This window comes from Diospyros lotus, chromosome 6, assembly GCF_014633365.1.
Source record: "Diospyros lotus cultivar Yz01 chromosome 6, ASM1463336v1, whole genome shotgun sequence".
Lineage (NCBI taxonomy): Eukaryota > Viridiplantae > Streptophyta > Magnoliopsida > Ericales > Ebenaceae > Diospyros > Diospyros lotus.
Window position 1 is genome coordinate 35,216,281 of NC_068343.1, and position 24,434 is coordinate 35,240,714.

At 38.7% G+C, this 24,434-nt stretch overlaps 1 protein-coding gene across 1 annotated transcript in view; it reads right to left on the reverse strand.

Moving 5' to 3' along the window:
* The window catches only part of LOC127803431 (probable inactive ATP-dependent zinc metalloprotease FTSHI 4, chloroplastic), a 120,338-nt gene that overhangs the window by 24,570 nt on the left and 71,334 nt on the right, over window positions 1–24,434 (reverse strand). Inside the window, exons 5-14 of the mRNA XM_052339646.1 lie at window positions 19,498–19,629; window positions 14,067–14,141; window positions 13,845–13,970; window positions 13,646–13,755; window positions 13,480–13,558; window positions 13,246–13,383; window positions 13,048–13,159; window positions 2,203–2,366; window positions 1,982–2,087; window positions 1,683–1,759 (exon numbers count right to left, since the gene is read on the reverse strand). Of these exons, the coding sequence (XP_052195606.1) occupies window positions 1,683–1,759; window positions 1,982–2,087; window positions 2,203–2,366; window positions 13,048–13,159; window positions 13,246–13,383; window positions 13,480–13,558; window positions 13,646–13,755; window positions 13,845–13,970; window positions 14,067–14,141; window positions 19,498–19,629 (1,119 nt within the window). The remainder of the gene's footprint in view (window positions 1–1,682; window positions 1,760–1,981; window positions 2,088–2,202; window positions 2,367–13,047; window positions 13,160–13,245; window positions 13,384–13,479; window positions 13,559–13,645; window positions 13,756–13,844; window positions 13,971–14,066; window positions 14,142–19,497; window positions 19,630–24,434) is intronic.

The window sequence follows — 24,434 nt, forward strand, 5'->3', positions numbered from 1 at the left end:
GTTTCACGAAGGAGCTGGATTTGGTGGCAGCGTCAATAATGATTGCTGGCCGCAGTAGCAGCACTTCCGCAATCAGAATACCTTAGATCCAACAGCAGCAAACTCGAGCAGAGGCAGCCGCGATCTGGAAGGCAGCCGTCGGAAGTGTCAAACAGTGACAGTGAGGATGGCAGCACAGGTGTTGACTGCGACGGTGATGGCGGACCTCTCAATCTGGGCAGAGATGATGACGGACTTCTCGATCCGGGCTTTTTATGAACTAGCGATGAAGGCTAGTAAGAGCAGAAAGGCTATTTATGAACTAAGGATGAAGGCCAGTAAGGGCAGAAAGAAATCGCACTAGAGGCGATGGTAAAAAACCCTAGGTGATGAAGGCAATTAGGGCCAGCAAATCTTAGAAAACCTGCTCTGATACCATGTGAAAAATAGAGGAATAATTGTATTTCTTCACTTAGCCAATGATACATAGAGGTTAGCTATATATACATAAATTTCTAACAATAAGAGAAAGCTATATCAGATCCCATAATTTGTGGAATCTCCTAATAGAATAGGAAACCAACTAAATCAGCCTAATTGATCATAAAATCCTTCCTAAAATAGCTAATATAGAATCCTTCCTAAAATGGCTATACACAGTTTTTTCCACAATTTTGATAGCAACTGCCTTAGAAGTTATAACACGACTAGTTTACAACATGTGGATAAAAAATTAAATTGATTTAGATATACAACATATTTATTTTAATCTTAAGGAGAGTTACTTTAAAGTTAAGAAATATATCATAGTTTAAAAATAATAAAATAAAATGAGCTCGCAGTCAAGGCTTGGTCCATCAAGCTATGGGTTCGAGTCTTAGCGCAACTAGTTTGATATCTCTAGTGAGGAGCAAATCGATCGTGGTTGTTGAGCATCAATGTGGGTGAAACATTGAGTGAAATTGTAGAGTGAAAACAAAAGGAAAAAAAAGAATGTCAAAAGTAGCCAAAAATCCAATATTTTCCCCATTGTAGGTTTACAAGAATATATACAAAATGATCTCCCATAATTGGAAGTTTCTTATTTAGAACCTACTGAATTAGGAAATATTTACAACCTATAATACAGCTGGAAAATACAGTCAAGATAGGATCTCCTAGGAGAAAGATTTAGAATGGAAATATGGAAACCTAAATCATGCATATCAATTACTGAATATGGATAGGAGTCTCGATATTTTCTAATGCTCCCCCTCAAGATTGTGAGTGAATGTCTTGCATTCCAATCTTACTTAATAATATTGGACACACAAGGTCAGGTAGTCCTTTTGTAAGAATATATGCAAGTTGATCACCAGTAAGTACAAATGGGGTGCAAATCAGTCCACTGTCTAACTTCTCCTTTATGAAATGTCTATCCACTTCAACATGCTTTATCCGATCATGTTGAACTGGATTATAAGTAATGCTAATGGCAGATTTACTGTCATAGTAGAGTCTCATAGGTGTTGTCCACATGACTTTTAGGTCTTCCAACAGTATCTTAATCCAAAGTAATTCACAAATTTCCAAGGCCGTAGACCTAAACTCTACTTCAACACTTGACTGGGCTACGACACTTTGTTTATTACTTCTCCATGTGTGATGTGCCAAGATAATGAACCATAAGTTGAAAAGAAAATGCTAACCAATTAAATGACTACCTGAGGTATTAGAGGAGACCTTTTGTATATGTCCCATATTTCTTCAGCTTTGATCTCCCCTTTCTCAAGTAAAATGTCTGGACAACAAAAAGATTTACGTAAATTTTTAAGAAATTAACAAAGGAAAATATAACAAATGAAAAAGTGCACGCACATAACAAGTCCTACAACATACTTAGCTATGCAAAAGCTTCAACTCTTTTCCCCAAGTCAAGACAACTAGTAGACCTCAATGATATAACTAGATACTCTCTATTAAGTGATGCCTAGATGAGGTAAGGAAAATTAACAGCACCAACCTGTAATAGTCTCTACAGCAGAATGATATTCCCTCAGTACAGCTGAACACTTGTCCACTGCAAAGCGCATGTACTCATCTCTGAGTGCTTCAAGCTTCCTGGCAAGCTGCAACAAAATGCTTATCACTATTCATGCAATCATTGTTGAAAACTGACTGACACAGGTAACAGGACCTCAAAAATTACAATTAAGGTGCTTCAATCCCATCCCCTAGACTCACGTTTGGCACAAGATCTCCACGATGCCTATAATAAGCCTTCCCAAATGCTGTCATCCCTGTCTGTAAAATTAAACTTTCTGCAAGTCTTGAAGCTTCTAATGTAGCCTTTGCGGAGATCCAACACAAATTGTCAACGCCAAACATGTCTTCCTCAATTACCCTAGCTGTAAAGTGAAACAATGAATGACTTGAAAAAATTAACAAAGTAGAAAAGGAATAGAATTTTCCAGCAAACAAATAAAAGAGAAAGAAAAGGAATAAGTTTATATATGATGTATTAAAAGGGTCCAACTAAAAGAATATCCTAACCATCAACTGACTTTGAAGTGAATGGGTCAAATCTCAACTAAGAAAGCACCTCAAAGATGCAAACTGCCCATGAGGTCACACCTCACTCTTCCTCACTCCCAAATGCATGAGACTTCAAATATATGAATCTGTTCTTTTAACCCCACGGCCTGATCTTAACCATGTTAGCACTAGAATCTAATAGTGATTACCTTCCAAAAATATTTTAATATACAATTATTGAGAAAATCAAGATGAAACAATCCAATAATGATGAAGTTCCATAAAACAAAAAGCTTTGGAACAATAAAATGATCAAATTCTCCCCCGACCATGCTTAAAACAATTTAGGCATTAAAAGAAATGATGTTTCCTTTTTAAAGTTTCCTTACTTCATGCAGAATAAATTTTTTTCTTGATAATCATTTAAGGAAATGAAAATATTCCCTTCACTAAACCAGTAAATAAACATTATTGCCCTCGTCAAAACCAGTAACCAAATATCATTTCTTTTTCACTGTTAAAAAAATTCTATGACAAGACCCAGGGTAATTTTGATTTGAAAAGTCAATCTAACATATAATTTCCTGTTCAAGTAAGCCAGGCATAAGTTAATGTATAATATGTCACTAGTTCAAGGCACTATTCCAGCCAATATCTTCTCCCATGTTGAAAAAACCTCTACCATCCCAATAATTTAACATACTTAGTTCTATTTTGTCACTCACAATTGTCAAGCTCGTAGGCTGTAGGCTGTAGGGCTTATCTTGTGTAGCAGATTATTATCCTGCAAAGGATCGGTTACAACCTGTAACTGATTTGTAACTGTTGATTGGTTAGCAATATGTAAAGCTAACCAACTTGTATTGAGAATCAACTAAGAATTCAATACAGTTTCTCATTTTTCTCTCAATTCTCTTCTCTGTTTTCTCCCTAATTTCTCTCTATTCTCTCTCCCTTTTTTTCTTCCATTCTTCCTTCTTGTTTCTACCTCAAAAAACCCTAGGTTCAAGACCTAGGTCTTGACAATTCTAGTATCAGAGCAGTCAATTCTTGGACTGCTAGCTAAATAGCTTGGATTGATTGGATAGGAAACCATGGGAAATGGAACTTGCATGAAGCAATTGGAGGCGCAGGTTAACCAAGTTAATTCCTTGGTGAATAATCTGCAGACTCGAATGGAAGCCTTGGGAGTTGGAACAAATAAGCATCAAGAAGGCATCCAATCATTGGAGAACAAGTTGGATGCTTCGATGGACGGACCGGCTAAAAGACTCAATGGCTTCCTACAGATGTTCTCAAAAGTTCTGCAAATCAGCTTGCCAGTGGACTTTCCACCAAAGGAGAATGCTGACCCGATTCTGGAAGGTAATGGTAATCCTAGACCATCTAAATTGCATATGTCAGAGATTGAAAACATCTATGAGAGAGAGAATTCAACAAATTGGATGGTTGATAGGAGGTTAGAGAATAATTTCACTAATAATCCATATGTTCATAATGTTAGAATCCTAGAATAAATCCAGATTTAGAGGGATTGATTTAGGTCAATTTTCTGTTCCTTTTTTCTGTAGTTTCCTATTCTTGTATATCATTTCCTCTTCTTGTATATCCTAGAATAATGGGATCTTAACGATCCTTCTCTATATATTGTATATTCCGATGGTTTGAATAAAATTAAGGAAGGTATTCATTCAATAAAACCATAGTTCACGTAACAATGTCCCTATGCCAAAATTAGAAATTCCCGTTTGATGGCAAAAACACTAGGTGGTGGATAAGGAGATGCCAAAAGTTCTTTCAATTTTATAACATACCAGAATTTCAGAGAGTCAATTTGGCTTCAGCTTATCTAAATGATACTTCTGATGCCTGGTATCAAGGCTGGAAAAGACTTAGGGTTGAATGCATACGGAAAGATTTTGAGGAATTCTGTGAAAGTTTGGGGATAAGAATATGACTGATGTAATAGAGGAATTTAATAAATTGAAGCAGGTTGGATCGGTGCTTGAATATTAGACAAAATTTGAGGAGTTAAAGTCTTTAATGGTCATTACCAACCCTACCTTATCTGAAGCTTATTTCGTATCTAGCTTTATTAGTGGCCTAAATGATGAATTGAGGCCGACAGTTAAGATGCTGCAACCTGTAACAGTTAAGCAGAGGGCAGAAAAGCCAAAATTATAGGAATTGTCCATGGAAGCTCTATTCAAGAAACAGAGAGTTCTGTTTAAGGGAATTGGGCCTAGCAGTAACCAAACTTCAACCTTTACCAGAAATGTTAATTCTGAAATGAATAAGACAAAATCTTTTCAGAAGATTTCTCAAGGTCAAACTTCCTCAAATCCTTATCAACCTAAGGCAGCAAAAGCTTCCAGTTTAGAACAGAGGAGACAATCTGGACTGTGTTATAAATGAGGAGAAAAATATATTCTGGGGCATCAGTGTAAGAGACAAGTGCTGCAACTAGAGGGCAGAAATGAAGAGAAGGAAATTACTGAAGAAATTGAAGTGGCTGATAAAAATTTACTTGAAGATGAGGATGGAGAAATTTCATTACATGCCTTAAAATGATGTTCTACTAATAAGATCATAAAGGTTGAAAGGAAAGCAAGAAGTAGAAAATTAATGGTGTTGATTGATGGTGGCAGTACTCATAGCTTTCTTGATGAAAATACTGCTAAGGATTTACATTGCAAATTGAAGAGCACATTTCTCTGATCAGTTACTGTGGCAAATGGAAGTAAGACACATAGCAAATCTAAATGTGTTGATTTTTGTTGGGAGATGCTAGGACAAGAATTTATTACTGATATGCAATTATTGAAGTTGGGTGGTTGTGATATAGTTTTGGGAGTGGACTAGATGAGAACAGTCAGCCCAATAATATTTGACTTTAACAAGCTGGAGGTTACTTTTGAGAAGGACGGGAAGAGATTGACTCTAATAGGCAGCCTGGATATGGGAGGCCTGCAAACTGATTTCTGGAAAAAAATTACAGAAATTTTTCAAGACTAAAATGACTCCATTGGCTCAAATGTTTCCCATATATGCTGTGGAGACAGAAGAGTTAAATGAGGCTGACTATCTGGAGCAATGGACACCAGAGGCAGCATAAAGCAATATGATCCAAACTTCACCAGAGGTACAAAATTCACTCTTTACATTTACTTTTGATTCAATTTGAAGACTTATTTTTAGAGCCTAAAACCTTACCACCACACAACCATTTGACCATGCCATAACCCTTAAACCAAATGTTGAACCTATTAATATTCGTTCCTACAGATACCCTCCAATTCAGAAAAGTGAAATTGAAAATTGGTCAAAGAAATGCTTACCAATTCTATCATTCAGCCTAGTCGTAGCCCATTTGTATCCTAGGTCCTTATTGTCAAAAAGAAAGATGGTACTTGGCGGTTTTGTATTGACTACCGTCAATTAAATGCTATTACCATTGAAGGCAAATTCCCAATACCAAATTATGGAAGACCTTGATGAATTAAAGGGAGTAGCCATTTTTACCAAGCTTGATCAAGGGCAGGATATCATCAAATCAGAATGAAACTTGAAGACATTCCTAAAATTACATTTCGGACCCACCAAGGTCTCTATGAGTTTAAAGTCACGCCCTTTGATTTAACCAATGCTCCCACCACTTTCCAAGCCCTTGTGAACCATGTCTTCAGTCCATATTTGAAAATTTTCATACTTGTGTTCTTTGATGATATCCTAGTGTGTAGTAAATCTTTTGTCCAGCACCTTGACCACCTTAGGACACATTTGATGTCCTTTGATTCAATCAACTGTATGTTAACAAGTCTAAATGCACTTTTGTTAAGAATCATGTAGAGTATTAGTGACATATTATCTTGGGTGAAGGTGTGAGTACACACCAGAAGAAGATGGCAGCTATGGTGGAATAGCCTAGACCAACTTCAGTCAAGTCTCTTTACATGGGTTTTTGGGACTGACTAGTTACTATAGGCGATTTATTCAGCATTATGGGGTTAAAAGTAAACCCTTAACTGAGCTGCTTAAGAAAGATAGATTTCACTGGAATTCTCAAGCAGAGGCAGCCTTTCGTGAATTAAAAATGGTTATTTCACTGGAATTCCAGTTTTGGCTTTGCCAGATTTCACAGAGCCTTTTATTCTTGAAACTGATGCAAGTGATAAAGGAGCAGGGGTGGTTTTGATGCAAGAAGGGAAACCATTATCTTTCCTCAAGTCACGCCTTAGCACCAAATCACTTGGGACTCTGTGTCTATGATAAGGAATTAATAGTAGTTTTGGTAGCTGTGGAGAAATGAGAGCCTTAAATTTCTCTTTCAACGACTTCAGACACAGTTACAGCAGAAAGGGACGTCGAAGTTGTTGGGCCTAGACTATATTATACAATATCTCCAAGGAAAAGAAAATTTACCTGCTGATGCACTGTCCAGAAAATTTGAGGATGGTTCTAGTGCAGTCATTACTTCAGTAGTTCCAGACTGGCTGCAAGAAGTAACTGCTAGTTATGAGTCTACTGCTTGGGCACAAGATCTCTTAACCCAGCTTTCCATCAGTCCAAATAGCAAGCCAGGCTATATTCTGAGTAATGGATTACTTCAGTTTCGGGAAAGAAGTGTGATAGGAGATAATGATCAGCTCAGGACTAAAATACTACAATCTCTCCATGGTTCACCCCTAGGGGATCATTCAGGCATAAGATCCACATACCATAAGGTCAAACAATTATTTCATTGGCCCAAACTTAAACAGATTGTGATTGATTATGTGTTAGCCTGTGACATTTGTCAACACTGCAAATATGAGGAAGTGGCTGCACCCGGTTTGTTACAACTGTTGAGAATTCCTGAGCAGGCTTGGACATGTCTTTCTATGGACTTCATAGGACTGCCAAAATCAGAAGGGAAGGATGTAATTCTAGTGGTGGTGGATAGACTCACAAAATTTGCTTACTTCTTGAGTCTTTCTCATCCTTTTACTGTCCAAGAAGTAGCTAGACCTTTTTATGGATTCATTGGCGAAATTGCATGGAATCCTACACTCTATTGTGTCTGATTGAGATTGTTAGATGTATACAAATGAACTGTTTGTATACTTCTCAAGTGTACAACATAAGCATATAAATACATACAATTACTTAAAGATAAATACACTAATACCCCCTTATTTATCTTATTTAACACTCCCTTTCAAGCTGAAGCATACATATTGAGCATGCACAGCTTGGTACAAATATAACCCTCTAAGCGACTTGGTGAATAAATCAGGCAGTTGATCATTGGAACCCACATATGTTGTAACTACATCCCCAAAGAGCACATTTTCTCTAACAAAATGGCAATCAATTTCAATATGTTTGGTTCTCTCATGAAACACAGGGTTAGAAGCAATATGTTGCAGCCTAGTTCTCACAAACCAATTGCATAGGCTTAACCTGCGTAACTTCTAACTCCTCAATTAATTGTTTCAACCACACTAACTCACATGTTGTTACGGCCATTGCCCTGTATTCAGCCTCTGCACTATATCTGGTAACAACAGTTTGCTTCTTACTTTTCCAAGAGACTAGGTTTCCACCCACAAAAACACAGTATCCAGATGTGGATCTCCTGTCATTAGGTGATCCTGCCCAATCAGCATCCGTATATCCCACAATCTGACTGTGCCCATGATTTTGATACAATATACCCCGACCAGGGGTAGCCTTAATATATCGAAGAATGCAGATCATTGCATCCCAGTGACTGTCACAAGGAGAATCCAAGAATTGACTTACCATACTCACAGCAAATGAAATATCAGGACGAGTGACTGTGAGGTAATTAAGTTTCCCAACTAATCGACGGTAGCGCCTATGATCAGAAAGAGGCTCCCCCTGTCTAGGTAACAGCTTGATATTTGGATCCATAGGGGTATCTGTAGGTTTACATCCAAGCAATCCTGTCTCTTCTAGCATATCCAAGGCATACTTCATTTGAGAAATATAGATGCCTTGCTTTGACCGAGCTACCTCAATACCCAAAAAATATCTCAAAGGACCCAGATCCTTCGTCTGAAACTGTTGGTGAAGATGTGCCTTCAATTCAGTGATACCAACATCATCATCCCCTGTAAGTACTATATCATCAACATACACCACTAGAAGAATGTGACGGCTAGACTGAGAACGATGAAAAACAGAATGATCAGCTTCACTCTGAGTTAACCCAAACTCAAGAACAACTGAACTAAATCAACCAAACCAAGCTCGACGAGATTGTTTTAAACCGTATAAAGATTTTCGAAGGCAACACACTAGTCCAGACTCCCCCTGAGCAACAAAGCCAGGAGGTTGCTCCATATACACCTCCTCCTGTAAATCGCCATGGAGAAAGGAATTTTTGATGTCCAATTGATGAAGAGGCCAGTGAAACATAGCAGCAAGGGATAAGAAAAGGCGAACAGAGGAGATCTTAGCAACAGGAGAAAATGTATCGCCATAATCAAGACAAAAAAATATGAGTGTATCCTCTAGCAACAAGGCGAGCCTTAAGACGATCAATCCGGCCATCAGGGCCAACTTTAACAGTGTAAACCCAACGAAAACCAACAGTAGACTTACCCTTGGGAAGAGGTACTAAGTCCCAAGTCCCAGTGGAATGTAAAGCAGACATTTCTTCGACCATAGCAGCACGCCACCCTGGATGGGAAAGAGCTTCGGGAACAGATTTAGGAGGTGAAACAGAAGATAAAGAAGAAACAAAAGTAGAATATCCAGGGGATAAATAATCATAGCTAACAAAATGGGAGATAGGATGGCGAGTACCTTTATGAAGAGCAATAGGCAAGTCAAGATCAAAAGTCAAAGGCGACGGACTAGAGGAGGAAGAACGAATTGGCACCGGGGATGAGTCAGGAGACGGCTCCTGCAGACTAGCGACAACAGTCGGTGCTAGTTGGGCCACGAGATGTGGACGCCGTTGATAGACCTAAAGATTAGAGCGATCAAGACGAGAGGCAAAGGATGGTGGAGATGGTGAAGACGTTGGAGATGGAGATGATGTGAGGTCAAGAGAAGGAACGGGCAAAGGTAACCCAACAGACACAGAATCGGAGATCGCAGATGAAGAAGGGAAATAAGGAGATGACTCAAAGAAGGTAACATCCGCTGAAACAAAATATCGAGTTAATTGAGGAGAGTAGCAACGATACCCCTTTTGAATGCGAGAATAACCCAGAAAAACACATTTGACGGAACGAGCAGATAACTTATCACGACCTAGGGCAAGATGGTGAACAAAGCACGTGCTCCCAAAGATACGAGGGGGAAGAGAGGCACTGCCGAGGATCTATGTCTTAACTGAGTCAAGCTCTGGTCGAATTCCATGAAGACAGAAGATAGTAAACATTTGATCGCGTTGTTGCTGTTGTTTCTTGATATCAGTATCAAAGGGCATCAACTCATTAAAGTCGGTAATAGAAGCTTGAAGCTTACCCAAATATGTGGTCATATCCAAATCAGTCTGTCGTAAATTGAACAAAGCACCAATCACATCATAAATACGAGTAATGTCACTAGTATACAACTCACGAGCCCGAGTCCATAGAGCATTACACTCCCGAAGAAGTTGAAATATCATAATTAAGGTCGGCTCAATGGTCTGCCACAATAAACTCAATAACTGGGCATCCACTTTCCACCAAAGAGGTTGATCCCCCTCAGAAACAGTTGAAATAGTCTTCGATAAATAATCCTCAAGGCCATGACCAAGAAACCAAATTTCAACTGCACATGACCAAGCAGGATAATTCTGTTTGTTCAATTTCTCCGTTGTAATAACTGGTGTGCCTGAAAAATGGGGAATAGTCACGGGTGTGGACATGGTGGAGCGGCTTGTGAATGAAGATTGAGCTGGAGATGAATCCATGATGTAGAAAGAACAACAGATCTGGAGCAGATTTGATTACACAACCAAAGAGAGGGAAGACAGATCTAGAATAGATTGGCTTACATGACCAAGGAGAAGAAAGAACAAATCTAGAGTAATACCAGATCTGGGCAGATTTGGAGCACAAAAACTGAAGTGGTCACCGGAGTTCGCCTGAGGATGGCCGAATCTGGATAGGCGCGGCGAAGGCAACGAAGAGATGACTGGGACAGAGGCGGCGACAGTGAGGGCGAGCTCGGGCGCGAGCGTGGCGACGGCGAGGACGCAGGTGCAGCGACAGTGAGGGCGCAGGCATGGCGACGGAGAAGGCGAGATCTGGGCTTGGCCGGAAGAAGATGACCGGATCTGGAGAAGAAGAGTCGCGATAGCTGAATGACCAGCTGCTGAGGAAGATACCCGCGATGATGACGATAGCGGGCGAAGCGACTGACAGTGATGGCGTCGGCTGACGGCGGCGGTGGCTAGGGTTAGGTTAGGGTTTGGGCTCTGATACCATGTTAGATGTATACAAATGAACTGTTTGTATACTTCTCAAGTGTACAACATAAGCATATAAATACATACATTTACTTAAAGATAAAAACACTAATACCCCCTTACTTATCTTATTTAACAGAGATAAAAATTTTACTAGTATATTGCGGCAAGATTTGTTTAAGAGTATGGGGACTGGGCCACATATGTCTAAGCCTATCATCCTGAAATGGATGGGCAAACAAAGAGGGAAAATCAATGTGTGGAGGCTTACTGAGGTGTTTTTGCTTCCTGAAACCAAAGAGTTGGCATAGATGGTTGGTCTTAGCTCAATGGTTGGCCTTAGTACAATTCTAGTTACCACAGCTCACTGAAAATGTCCCCTTTTGAGGCCTTGTTTGCTTTTAACCCTCCTCTCTTACCTGCCACTGTGGATACTTCTTCTTCAGTAGCAGCAGTGGATGACTATTTACAAAATCGCCAAGAATTACTGCAACTTATTAAATGAGAGCTAGCCACTGCCCAAAATCAAATGAAGCAGTATGCAGACAGAAAAAGAAGTGAAAGGGAGTTTGCTGTGGTGATTTGGTGTATCTCAGGGTCAAACACTCTCATCATAAATTTTTTTCTCATTCTAAGTTGAGTCCCAAGTATTTTGGACTCTTACCTATCATTGCTAAGGTTGGACCTATTGCTTATCACTTGCAGCTTCCACCTGATTCTCATATGCACCCAGTTTTTCATGTGTCCTTATTGAAGAAAACCATTGGATCTACTGCTTCTTCCAGTCCTACTTTACCTCCTCTTAACTACAGATGGGGATTTCAAGGTGGAACCTTCTGTAGTTTTGGATAAGAGAGTGATTTACAAGAACAATCTTCCTTCCTCTTACATAAGTATTGGTTCAATGGTCCCATCCGCACCCGAACAATAATACCTGGGAATATTTTCCTGGTCTACTCAATCAATTTCCCCATGCTGCTCAGAGGACAAGAAAATTTTCCAGGGAGGGGAAAATGTCAAGCTTGTAGGCTGCAGGCTGTAGGGCTTATCTTGTATACCAGCTGAAGCAGATTATTTTTCTGCAAAGGATCAGTTACAACCTGTAACTTATCTGTAACTATTGATTGGTTAGCTATATATAAAGCTAACCAACTTGTATCCAGAATCAACTAAGAATTCAATATAGTTTCTCATTTCTCTCTCAATTCTCTTCTCTCTTTTCTCCCTAATTTCTCTATATTCTCTCTCTGTTTCTTTCTTCCATTCTTCCTTCTCATTTCTACCTCAAAAAATCCTATGTTCAAGACTTGGGTCTTGACAACAATGATTTCGAAATTTTCATTTAGAACACATTAAAACTAATCCTTTACTCCCAAGGCCATCATAAAGGAGTCTCTCCAGTTTGATAGGCATATTAAATACAAATGCACATACAATCTAGATACACTAACTCCCCCCCCCCCCCCCCCCCCCCCGACACTTTCCTCTCACAACGATGGTTTCTAGTGATACATATTACAGGGAGGGATAACACTATTCCATGCAAACTAAACTGGCAGCAACCCCATGGTTTTTGTCATACCAATGACTAGGATAAAACTACCAATGTACTACTTAGTAAAACCTAACATTAATTATCCGTTTGACCCCCCCCCCCCCCCCCCCCAGCGCGGAAAAGCTAGCTTAAAAATGCAGTGAAAAAAAGAAACACTATGATAAGATTGTTCACTAGCTGAAAAGCTAGTTTTTGTTAGGAATTTATTGCAATAAAATAATTTAGAAAACACTAATAATATTCCTAGAATAAGGTGAATAATATATATTATGAAAAGAGATATAAAAATGCAAAAGAATATATCATATGTTTTTCATTATAGTGAATAAAAGCTAAAATTCTTTTGTACTTTCGGTCTTCCAGCTTTTTTTTTCATGTGCGGTGTGTGTATTTTGGGGTCCAGAAAGTTTCCTTTTCAAAAAAAGAAAAAAAAATTTGCAACCAAACACCTTCAACTTTTCTTTAGCAAAATGTGAAGAACTAGTGCCAATTGACCCTAAGTGAAGAGCGAGAGTTCAGAGAATTCATTATATAAGAAAATTTAAGACAATATCATTGAGTAAGCATAAATTTTGCATCTACTTACGAGCACATGCACAAACGATGGAATTCACATAATCTGCTTTCCTTTTATATACCCTTCCTGATGTTTCTGTAAAGCGCATATTTGGTTGGCTTTGAATAGAATTAATGTGTGTCTGAAGAAGGTAAAAAGAAGAAGAAAATTAGAGCAAGGTCCTAATATACAAGGGAAGAGTAACAAATAGGAAATTAATCAATGCACCTCAGTGAAATGGTGGTGGGGGGATGGGAAGTAGCATGCAAGAACAGCAACAGCTGCTTCTCTATATGCCAACCGAAGCTTTAACTCCTCTGGGATTTCCTTACTATCTTCTTGGCCTGTTTCAAAGGTACCCTTTTGCTGCAATACAATTTAAGCAATATGAGAATGGTTCAAGGCTGTATCATGCTTGTTTATGTAAAAAGGTTTCAGTCTAAACTCAGGCTTCTAGCCTACCCTTTTCAGGGCTTCGAGAAGCTCATCTCGTCCTATGTAATCCAAATCCTTCCTGGCAGTCAAAATTCCAGCTTCATTCCTGTAATTCAGATGAGCAAATATTAGTTCTATCCAAGTGCAGAGTTGAAGACATTCATGATTCATTCATGATTTGGGCAGTATATACAATATATTCTGCAACTCTGCCCCTGTAAAATCTTCTGTAAGCTCTGCAATTTCCTGGAGTAAAATCTCTTTCTCTTCCTCTGAATGAAAGAATTTATTTCTAGCATGAACCTATAATGAAAACCATGGGAATTATGATGAAATTTACCCAAATTTAATGAAATAGAAGATTGTAGATCAAGCAGAGGAATGCAATATACCTTTAATATGGCCAATCTACCATCTTTAGATGGCAAACCAACTCGTATAATCTTGTCAAAACGACCTTTTCTCAACAATGCAGGATCAAGAATATCCAATCTATTTGTTGCACCAATAACTAGTACCTGAGGAAGCCAAGAAGCAATTAACCTGAGTTTTTCTTTTTTCCAATTAATTATTACTGTATGAGATTGATTGCTTCTCTAAATGCACATGCACACCTGTGAGGTTGACACTTTAAATCCATCCATCTCAGTTAATATCTGAAGGAGGCCTTGTTCCCTTTCTGCACCACCCTATGAGAAGCAGATACATTCAAAGGATGTTAGGAAGTCGGTTGGAAGGATCATGTGCACTTTGGTTGGCCCAAATTTAAATGGGAATATAAGTTCCAAGAGGGATTCTGAATTGAACTTATAACAGATTTTAGCTTTATGGATTATATAGTTTCTGTCTACAGCCAATGCAAGAAGTTCCACCCAATCTATCAATTGCTTTCTGAATGGTATACATAAATACATACATATGCATACAGTATACTTCCAAAGACAGAACAGAATGATGTTTCCAGGCTGGAGATGAATTAGTTGTTATTTGTTGCTAATATCACCCAAGGACTTGTTTGTCAAATCAACAAAAGTTACATGTAGGATATAAAACAACCACATCATATTACTCAATAACACTACAAGAAACATGGCAGAACAAGCAATTCAATCCATTAAACCTATATCTTTTGATGATCACCAAAAAGGCCTACAGACTGAGTTTTCATGAAGTACCGGTGGGAATGAGATTCCAGATCACAAGCCTTAATACTTGTTATATCCATTCATTCTGCTTAGTATAGTCCCACGAAATTGAAAGTATTGTTTTCTCGATCAATTTCAAAAAGAAATAGTTTATTTGGAAAAGAAGAACATTCTTGAAAAAGAAATTTTTTTTTTTTTGGCTTTATTACGAAAAATAATTTTTCTTGCATTTATTTCATTAAGTATAAAAGCTTGTGCGTATACTTGTCCCATTCCCCACAATATATATTGTTCTATTCACTGGGTTTCAACTCATTACAGATTCTTTTAAATTTTTAGGTCACGGTTTGGTTGTGGAACCCCTAGGCTACAAGCGGTTTGAGAAAGTCAAATCCAATTCAATTTAGATTAGCTTAGTCATTCTGTCTGGTACATCCCATGCTGTTCTTGTAGGGGTTAGTATGATGTTCTTAGTAGTTTGCAATGATATTGTTACAAGCAGGAAGGATTGTTCAAACAATTATTCAATTTATTTTTGGAATGGATATTCTATGGTTCAATTATTAGCTATTGCTATTACTGTCATAATATGATATGTCTAGAGGCTTGCTTAATCCTAATGGGCCTTTGGTTCGTTGAGGGTTAAGCACTGATCATGGGTCCTAACGGGTTGTGACAAATAACTAGTCAATTGACTTTCTTCTTACTGCCTCCACAACGAAAATTCATCCATGTTAAAAGCAATTATAACTCTAAAAACCCTTGCAAAGAAAATAATAGGTTAAGAAGCACTCATATAAACATGGGACACCAACATTATGCATAGCAAAAACACACCAAGAAGGTGGTTTTCAAATAAAATAAGACAAAACATAAAAATATTCAATAATTATTATATATCTTGTATGTATACATAAAAATAACTCAAATTCTAAATTGTAAGAAACAAGCGTGATTAAAAACGTTTCAATATGTATATTAAAGAAAACTTTATTAATAAAAACTTATAGATTTCAAAATTTTAATTGATTTTCAATTTGTTCTTTAAGCTAATAATGTGGTTCTAATTTGTTTAAGTGAATAACCAAGATTCCAAGATGGCACAAAGTCTCTACAAAGTGTCGTTAATAATAATAATAATAAAAGGGGTGGGGAACCTCCAACACATAGGATTTCCATCTTTGTAAGGGTCGGGGGAGGATCGTTTTTATATGTAACCTTACCTTTATTTTGCAAAGAAGTTGTTTCCACAACTCAAACAGTTAACCTCTAGAGGAGCAACCCTAACATTGCTACAAGGCTCACCCTCAAGACTAATTGTTGGAAGAAGTTGTAATTCATTAGGAGTCTTGGAAGATAATCTCACGGAAGAAGAAGGTTTCCAGAATTTAAAGGTTGTAGATTATCATGTTAGCTGTAAATTGAGTTGTAATCTTTCCCTATTTTATAGGAGAATATCTAGGAGATAAGTTAGCTAATATTTAGGAGATAGATGGGCTGGTATCTAGGAGATAAAGTTATCTATTTTTAGGACTCCTTGTGTATAAAGTTCGATTACCATTGAATGAATGGAAGTACGGTAGTTTTCATTCAAGTTTCTACCGAAATTCTTCACTAATAATAGTAATAATAATGATAATGATAATATAACACATTTGGATGAGAATTAAACTCACATTTGGAAAGTGTTAGACAAGTGGTGTTGTCCAGCACATGAGATTTTGTGTTCAACACAAGTGACTAACATAATATGGCACATTCATTGAAGCATCCATCCATTCTTAGAAAATAGTTGTCTGACAGATCAGTTTTAGCTTAGGTTACAAGTGCAATATGTGAGGATTCTTGCTCTTTAACCATAAACTTTCACCTACCTATTAGTCCTGTTGAATTATTAACAACCTTTTCATCTAAAATCTTGAGTTGTTAGATAGAAGGTTAACTTTACCTTTTATATTAGGCCTTTTAGCACGAAAAAGCCAAATATTTTGTGTTTTTACGATTTTATCCAAAACTTTCGATTTTGGCAATAACGACCTGATTTGAGAAATTGGGAACAATTTTATCCCGCGGTCAAAATTGATTAGCAATGTTCTAAAAGGCACCGCCAAGGTGTTAGGCAACCCCTGGTCGCCACGAATACAGGCAAATTAGCACCCTAGGCGCCGGACCCAATCGACGCCTAGGCGGTGCCTAACTTTTGAAGACTTACAGACTTACCTTGGCCTCAATTTCTCTCTTGGCCCCGATTTGTGTGTTTGGATTTGTGTTCGGTATTTTCCCTTGGCCCCAATTTCTGTCACTCGTCACTGTCGCCGCCAATCATCTCTTCGATTTCTCTCTCGCAACGAAAGGTTTCTATAGCTGACCGGGTGGGGGCAACGGCGGTTCAAGTGGCATTGGCAGGGGGCGACGATGCGATCAGCGATGCGGGTTTGAGAGAGAGAGAATGAGAATGAGAAGGTTTTAGAAAAGAATAAAATTGGGGCCAAGGGAAAAATGGGGGTGTTCAAGTACGAGGGGAGAGAGAGAGAGAGAGAGAGAAAATACTAAAATAGTATTCTGAAAAAGAATGAAAAAAAATAAAAATAAAATAAAATTTTCTATAAACCCTATCCTTCTCTAAGTTATTCTCTACAAGTAGCGTATTCTTATGTATTCTAAACAACTTTCTATAGTTACCCAGGCATATTTCCTAGGCCCGCCTAGGCAACCTAGGCGCTAGGCTCCAGGTTAGTGCTCGACAAGCTCCTAGCGCGTTTTAAAACACTGTTGATTAGAGAGGCGTGTGGCTTTGCCTAGGTGGCGTGCCACCTGGCAATTTGAGTGGGCCTCATGTTCATTGTTGTTGAAAAAAAATAAGAAATAAAAATCAAATTAATTGGGTCAAGACCGATCTTCTCCCCCTCCATCGGTTTGCCTCGCCTCTACACAGCCGTCGCCTTCTTCCTCCACCATCGGCTGCCCCCTTCTCCTACATCCTTCATCGTCATGGTCGCGACCTTGCGTCTTCCCTATGGCCGACTTCACATCAATTTTCTTCCCCATGGCCGACGGTCAATCGATCCAAGCGCACAGTGACCATCAACGACGATGGCCAACTCCTCGTGGGTCGTGGATCACCGTCGTGAGTGCGTCATGGCTGTGACCATGGCGATGGGTTATCGTGACCGCATTCACATCGGCCAGAGTCGATGTCTGACATGGCCGACGATCCACATCTCGCCTTGGGCGCTGGCTTGCCGTTGTTGCCGATGGTGTTCATCGTCGCCATGGCTTCTGATCTTCTCCCAGATCCGCGGCCCTTTGTCTTCTCAATTGGTCAGCCCCGTTATTTTGATTTGATTTTTTTTATTTTTTTTTTCAACAACAGTCAATGTGGGGCCCACTCAAATTGCCAGGTGGCGTGCCACCTGGGCAAAGCCACACACCTCTCCAATCAATTTTAACTGCGAGATAAAATTGCACCCAATTTCTCAACTTGGGTTCTTATTGCCAAAATTGAAAGTTTTGGATAAAATCGCAAAAAAATGGGAAAATATTTGGTTTTTTCAAGTTAAAAGGCCTTTATATTATTACTTTTACTCTTAACTTGCACCCTCATGCGAGGCTAGGTTTCACTATGGAACTAGTACAAACATGCACAACTATTTAAATATTGGGTTAGCAATGAAGTTTGAACTCAAGACCTTAGTTTGTTCTAATACCATGTTGAATTCTTAACCCACTATCTCATCTAAAAGTTAGATAAGAGTTAATTTTTTCTTCTATATTATTTTTACTCTCAACAGCTTTCATTCTACTATTAAGCCCTTATTACATGCTCCTTAACCCAACTTTAATTCTAAAGCCCAGTAAGCTAGGTCTTATGAAACCAAATTAAAATCTCAGTCCTGAAAACTCTGAAACTTGTCTTCTACATTTCAAAATCTATCATTTATTCCTAACATAAACCCACCAGAATACCAAATAGGCAGCTTTATCATTAGTTCCCAGAACTATCAACTATCATCATTAAGATCAAAATGACTTCTTTCAATCTCTTTCCTAAGCTTTTGCCTCTTTCATTATAATTTTCTTCTGATGCCCATAGTTTATGCTACAAATCATATTCCTAAGGAGTGTTTAACAATAATACTTAGCTTTACCTTTTAAGCTCATTTTATCTTTCAGAGCTTCAGACAATACTACATGTATGTTATTCTTCATTGCAAGCTCAAGCTCTTTGTTCTACATGGTCAACGTCCTTCAGTGAAGATTCTTTAGATGATAACTCATTCTGTTTAAATTCAATAGTCATTCCATAGCTACCGACATAAAACAACCATACAATACAACCACATCTTATTCATATATTGATTTAAGGTACATCATCTTTATTAATCATTTTAGTCTTAGAAAAGAACAGTTCATCACAAGGTCCACAATCTTTTCTCTTAGATATGAACATTTCCCATACTTTAATCTATCTCATAATCTTCCTCAATTAATTTGGTGAATACCTAAATGAATAAATCTGGTGAACTAATCATGTCATGCAACTACTTTTTTCTGATATTGGTTTATGTGTTCCCATCAGGTGAATGTGTGTTTAATAGTTACCAAAGGAGAACAAATATGGAGACATGTCCTCAGAAGCCCACTTAAAAGATTCTTGAATGTTAGGAAGCAGAATAAACTCCGAACTTGCAAAATGCAAGAAAAGTAGACATCATAACAAATGAAAAGAGATACTGCATAGCATGTTTGCAAAATGCTATATTTATTCGAAGAATATCGACATCTATACAAGTGTGAATGGATATGTGTGCAATCTGCCAATGCCTCAAGTAGATAAGGAAAAGCTTAGTTAAGTAATAGTAAATATGTAAACAGTGAAAGATGAAGTTTATAATCATACCCCACCAATATCAGGCCCACCACGCTTGCTACCAATAGCATCTATCTCATCAATAAAAATTATGGAGGGTGCAAATGATCTGGCACTAGCAAAGAGATCCTTCACGCGAGATGCAGCAACACCAATAAACATCTGCAATAACAAAATTTCAGATAAGCCAGTTGTCTGTGCATGCTTATAAGGTGGCCGACACAATCCACAATCAAGAATGTTAAGTCTACAGGTTCATAAAGAAGCTAACTGCGACGCACTCTCTCTCTCTCTCTCTCTCACAGCAACTCTGTGATACTGTGTACAGACCATTGAAAGCTTGAAGCAGTTAAATAAGATTTTAACAAAAGAACACAGATTTAAAAGGATCCTACCTCTAAAAATGACATAAATAGAAAAATAGTTGAAGCCAGTGGCTACCACTTTCCAATTGGAAAAAGCATATAAAATCAAACCTAAGGAATCAGCCATCATGATAGAACTAGTTGAGCCTATGGTTGATCAGGACAAATATTGAGCAACTAGAATAAGAATGTGTTAAGCTGATCTTAGAAGTAATATCTTCCAATGAGCTTTTAGATATTCAATAATCAACAAGTTCAGGAATGAAAAATAGGAGCATTGTAGGGCACTAAGACCAAGGTTAATTCCAACAGAAAACATGAGGTTTGTTATTTCAATTATATATTACATATTAAGTGTGAGGGTTGAACGACCTAATAACCAATATACTTTAAGTGTTTTCTTATCTTCAAAGTTTCCATGTTGTACAAGTTGGTTTCACGATATCAACTGTGTGATGGAACATGACCAAATCAATTATATTTATTCACCGTCATCTCATGAAACATTTCCATATAAAGATGGTGTTGGAACTTTATTTTGCTACATTGTTCTTTTGCATGGATTTGTATTTTCAATGTGACTTTTAAAAGTCAACTGGCATTATGAATGTCATGCCACCAACCCTAACTTAGTTAGGATAAATTGTAGTTGATGATGAGAGTCACTATTCTACTTCAACAAAATCATTTTGATAAGGTTGTAAATTTGCAATAGCCTCAATATCGCGTTTTCCCTTCCTATCGGGTCATGTAAAGAAATTGTAGCTACACATACAGTAGATAGCCCGCCACCTAGACTGCAAAGCCTCATCATCTATATATCAACAAGCCATGGATAGTTCCATTATCAACTCACAACATGACACATGACTGTTGGTCTATCTGTATTTGCGGTGAAGATTCAAGAGGGGAATGAATTGAGTTTTCTAAAATTTTTCCCAAATTTTAATGCATGTGTAATAGATAAAACAATAAGGTCTCAATAGTGGATGCTTTATGTACAAAGATGATGGCATGTACCAAGCAAAACAAACACAATAAAAATTAAAAAGTACACACCACATAATGGCACAAGAATTATAGTGGTCATGCACCTCCAGGTACCTACATCTGCTTCTCAAAGGGACACTTTTAGTTCCACCAAAACAATGGAGTTTTCACATGCTTATTACAATAACCATTACACTTTAGTTTTCACAAGTGCACCAAAAACCTAATTCTTGGTTTTCCTATGCTTACAATACATGTAATATGCTATTACTACTATATCCCTGGGGTCGTGACAATTGTCCCCTCCTTAAGAGATTTCTTGTCCCCAAGAAATTACAACAACTGTGCCAATATTTCTTCATCCAGTTCTTGCTCTCACTATCTAATTCATCCTTATAAGATTGTTCCATTGCCATCTCTTTTTCCTTCCTCTTTTCTTTTTCCTTTCTTTCTCCTTCTTGGCCTTTTCCTCTTCTCTCTTACATTCCTTTTCTTTTGCCATTTCCTACAATTGTAAGATATGACCTCAAAGACCTCTTTGCCAAAGCTCTCTGTCAAATCTTAAGGATCTGGCAATGAATTCTCTCCAATCGGATGAGAATTAGTGAAACAAGGGCTAAGAGGAGGATTGATCAAGAGGGAGAGAACGAAAGAGAGAGATTCAGAATTGTATTGAAATGAATTATCTGGATGCCTCCAAAGCGTTGAATCAATTTCTTTATATTGATTTCCTTAGTCACATGGATAGTGCAACTTTCCGCCCAAAACAATGATCGCCCAAGTACTGTATACAGCATCTCTCCAAGTACAATGCAAACAGCCTATAACAACCCTCAATCATGTGTACTACGGCTATAAGTGCAGGTACATGACAATTACCCTCCCCTTAAGGAATTTCTTGTCCTCAAGAAATGCTAAGTAGACTAGAGACCCTCGAAAATTGTTTGAGCAGATCTGGAAAAATATTCCTACGTATTATTGTCTGAGTGGAGGTTAGACCACTTCACCAACACTTGAGTTATAGGTGCGCCTTGTTTGTAGATGACCCATATGTCTATTATAGCAGTTGGTTTCATGGTAGGGTTGGTGTCAATGGCTCCTAGTGGTAGAGTAAGGCTCACTTGATGTACTCCCACTAATTTCTTGAGTAATGACATGTGGAACACTGGGTGGATTTGAGAATCTACTGGTAATTGGAGTTTATAGGCTACATTTCCAAATTTTGCTATAATGGGAAAGGGGCCATAGTACCTTCGGCTCAATTTAGAAACTAGACCTGACATCAATGTCTTGATATAGGAGTGCCTCAGCTTCAAGTAAACTTCCTCACCCATTGTGAATTCCCTTTCACTTCTCCCTCTATTCGTGGATTGCTTCATACGGTTATGTGCAATGGCTAGTTCCCTTTTGAGATGTTGCAAGACTTGTTGTCTTTGTAGTAGGTATACATCCACAGCTGCCATGTTAGTGGTTTCTTGGATGGCCGGTAGGAGGGTTGATGTGTAACCATATAGTGCTTCAAAGGGGGACATTCTGATAGAGCTATGGTGGCTAGAGTTGTACCACCATTGGGCAAGTGATAGCCACTTGTGCCAACCCTTTGCATATAGAAAACAAAGGCATCAGAGGTAGGTCTCCAAGCACTGATTGACCCTCTCAGTCTATCTGTTGGTTTGCGGATGGTAGGTTGAAGACATGTTCAGCTTAGCCCCTAGGGATTTTAACAATGCTTGCCATAGTAAGCTGGTGAACACCTTGTCCCGATCAGACACTATAGTCTTGGGAGTCCCATGCAGTTTAACTACTTGATCAAGAAAGGTTCTGGCCACTTCCTAAGCTATGTACAAGTGAGCAAGGCTTATGAAGTGTGCAAACTTCATAAACCTATCCACCACTACCAATATGCAATCCCTTCCTTCTGACTTTGGTAGCCCCTCTATGAAGTTCATTGACATACTCACCCAAGCCTACTCAAGTATAGCCAAGGTTGCAATAATCCCAGTGAGGCAACTGTCTCATGCTTACATCTCTTGCAAATGTCACAGGCCATAACAAATTTGATTACCAAATCCTTGAGCTTAGGCTAATAAAAGAGTTGCTTGACCTTATGATAAGTGTTTTGTATCCCTAGGTGTCCCCCCCCCCGACCGGGGGAGGAGGGGGTTCATGTGAAGTATGTAGTATTTTCTCCTTAAGCGACTCGCACTCCCCAATTACCAACCTCTCATGATACTTGATCAAGCCATTTGTTAGTTTATACCGTTTCTTGCTTGAGGGGTCCAAAACCAGTTGCTCCAACAAAGTCTTAGTCTGTTCATCCATCCCGTAACTTGTTGCGACTTCCTAGTACCAATCTGGATCCATAATTGAGATGGCTGCTGAGATTCCTTCTTCCTAGCACCTTGACAAGGCATCAGCTGCAAGATTCTCCTTTTCCTTCTTGTACTGTATGGCATAATCTAACCCCATTAGCTTGGTTATCCCTCACTTCTGCAAATGTGTGTGACGTTTCTGTTGTAACAAGAACTTCAAGCTCTCATGATCCGTTTTGATTACAAATTGGTCCCCCTCTAGATAGTGCCTCCACTTCTCCACCAAAAATAACACTACCAATAGCTCCTTCTCATAGATGCTCAAGCATGCTTAGGTGCTAATGCCTAGCTAATAAACACTAAGGGTCTACCCTCCTCCTTCATGTGAATTAGCTATCTCCTCTTCCCTTATTTCTTCTCCTTCTTCCCCTTCTAATAAGAGTAATTGTTTCTTGCATTGATGACCCAGGTAGAAATTATCCCCACACTAAAAACAGAGTCCAGCCTGCCTTCTCTGTTCTATCATCTTACCTCCTTGAGTAGTATGGGCTAGTAATGTCAAATTCCCAACCCTTAGATTCTCTCTACTCATCTCCTTCACATATCCCTTACTCCCCTGTGGCAGCACATTAAGATTCCCCCCTTTGGCTAGTGACCTTTGCTTTTTCATCAAAGTCTCCACCGTTAATTCATGCAGCCTTGCACTTTCTGCCACATGCTTGAGGGTCTTAGGCTGTAACACCTTCGCCGTTGGTCACAGCTCTTCGCTTAAACCATTTATGAAACTTGAGACGAAGTATACTTCTATCAAATGGCGGTTGTGGTTCAACATGAGTGCCTTCATCTCTTCTAATTTGAGTTGATAGTCCAACACTGATCCTTCTTGTCTAATCTTATTGAACTCCTCCACTATGTCCACCAAACCTCAATCTCCAAACCTCTCGCATATCTCCTCTGCAAATTCATCCCATTGGGAACCCTCCCACACCTTAGACCATCCCTAGTACCAAGCATCTCCTACATCATTGAGGTACGTCGTAGCTAAGGCCACCCTCTGTTGATCCGAGACACCGCACCAATCAAACATTCTTTCGCACCTTCTTATCCAACATCTGGGACTCACCCCATCAAACATGGGAATATCCAACCTTGGCATAGGGAAACTAGGCTGATTTTGCATAGCCGACAATTCTTGCCTACGTCCCAACACACTCTCCCCTATCTTCGCTGGATCTTCCCCGAATTCGGAGGTTCCGGTAGCCCGCTAATTCATCCTGTGTCCAGGTAGAATCAGGTCTTA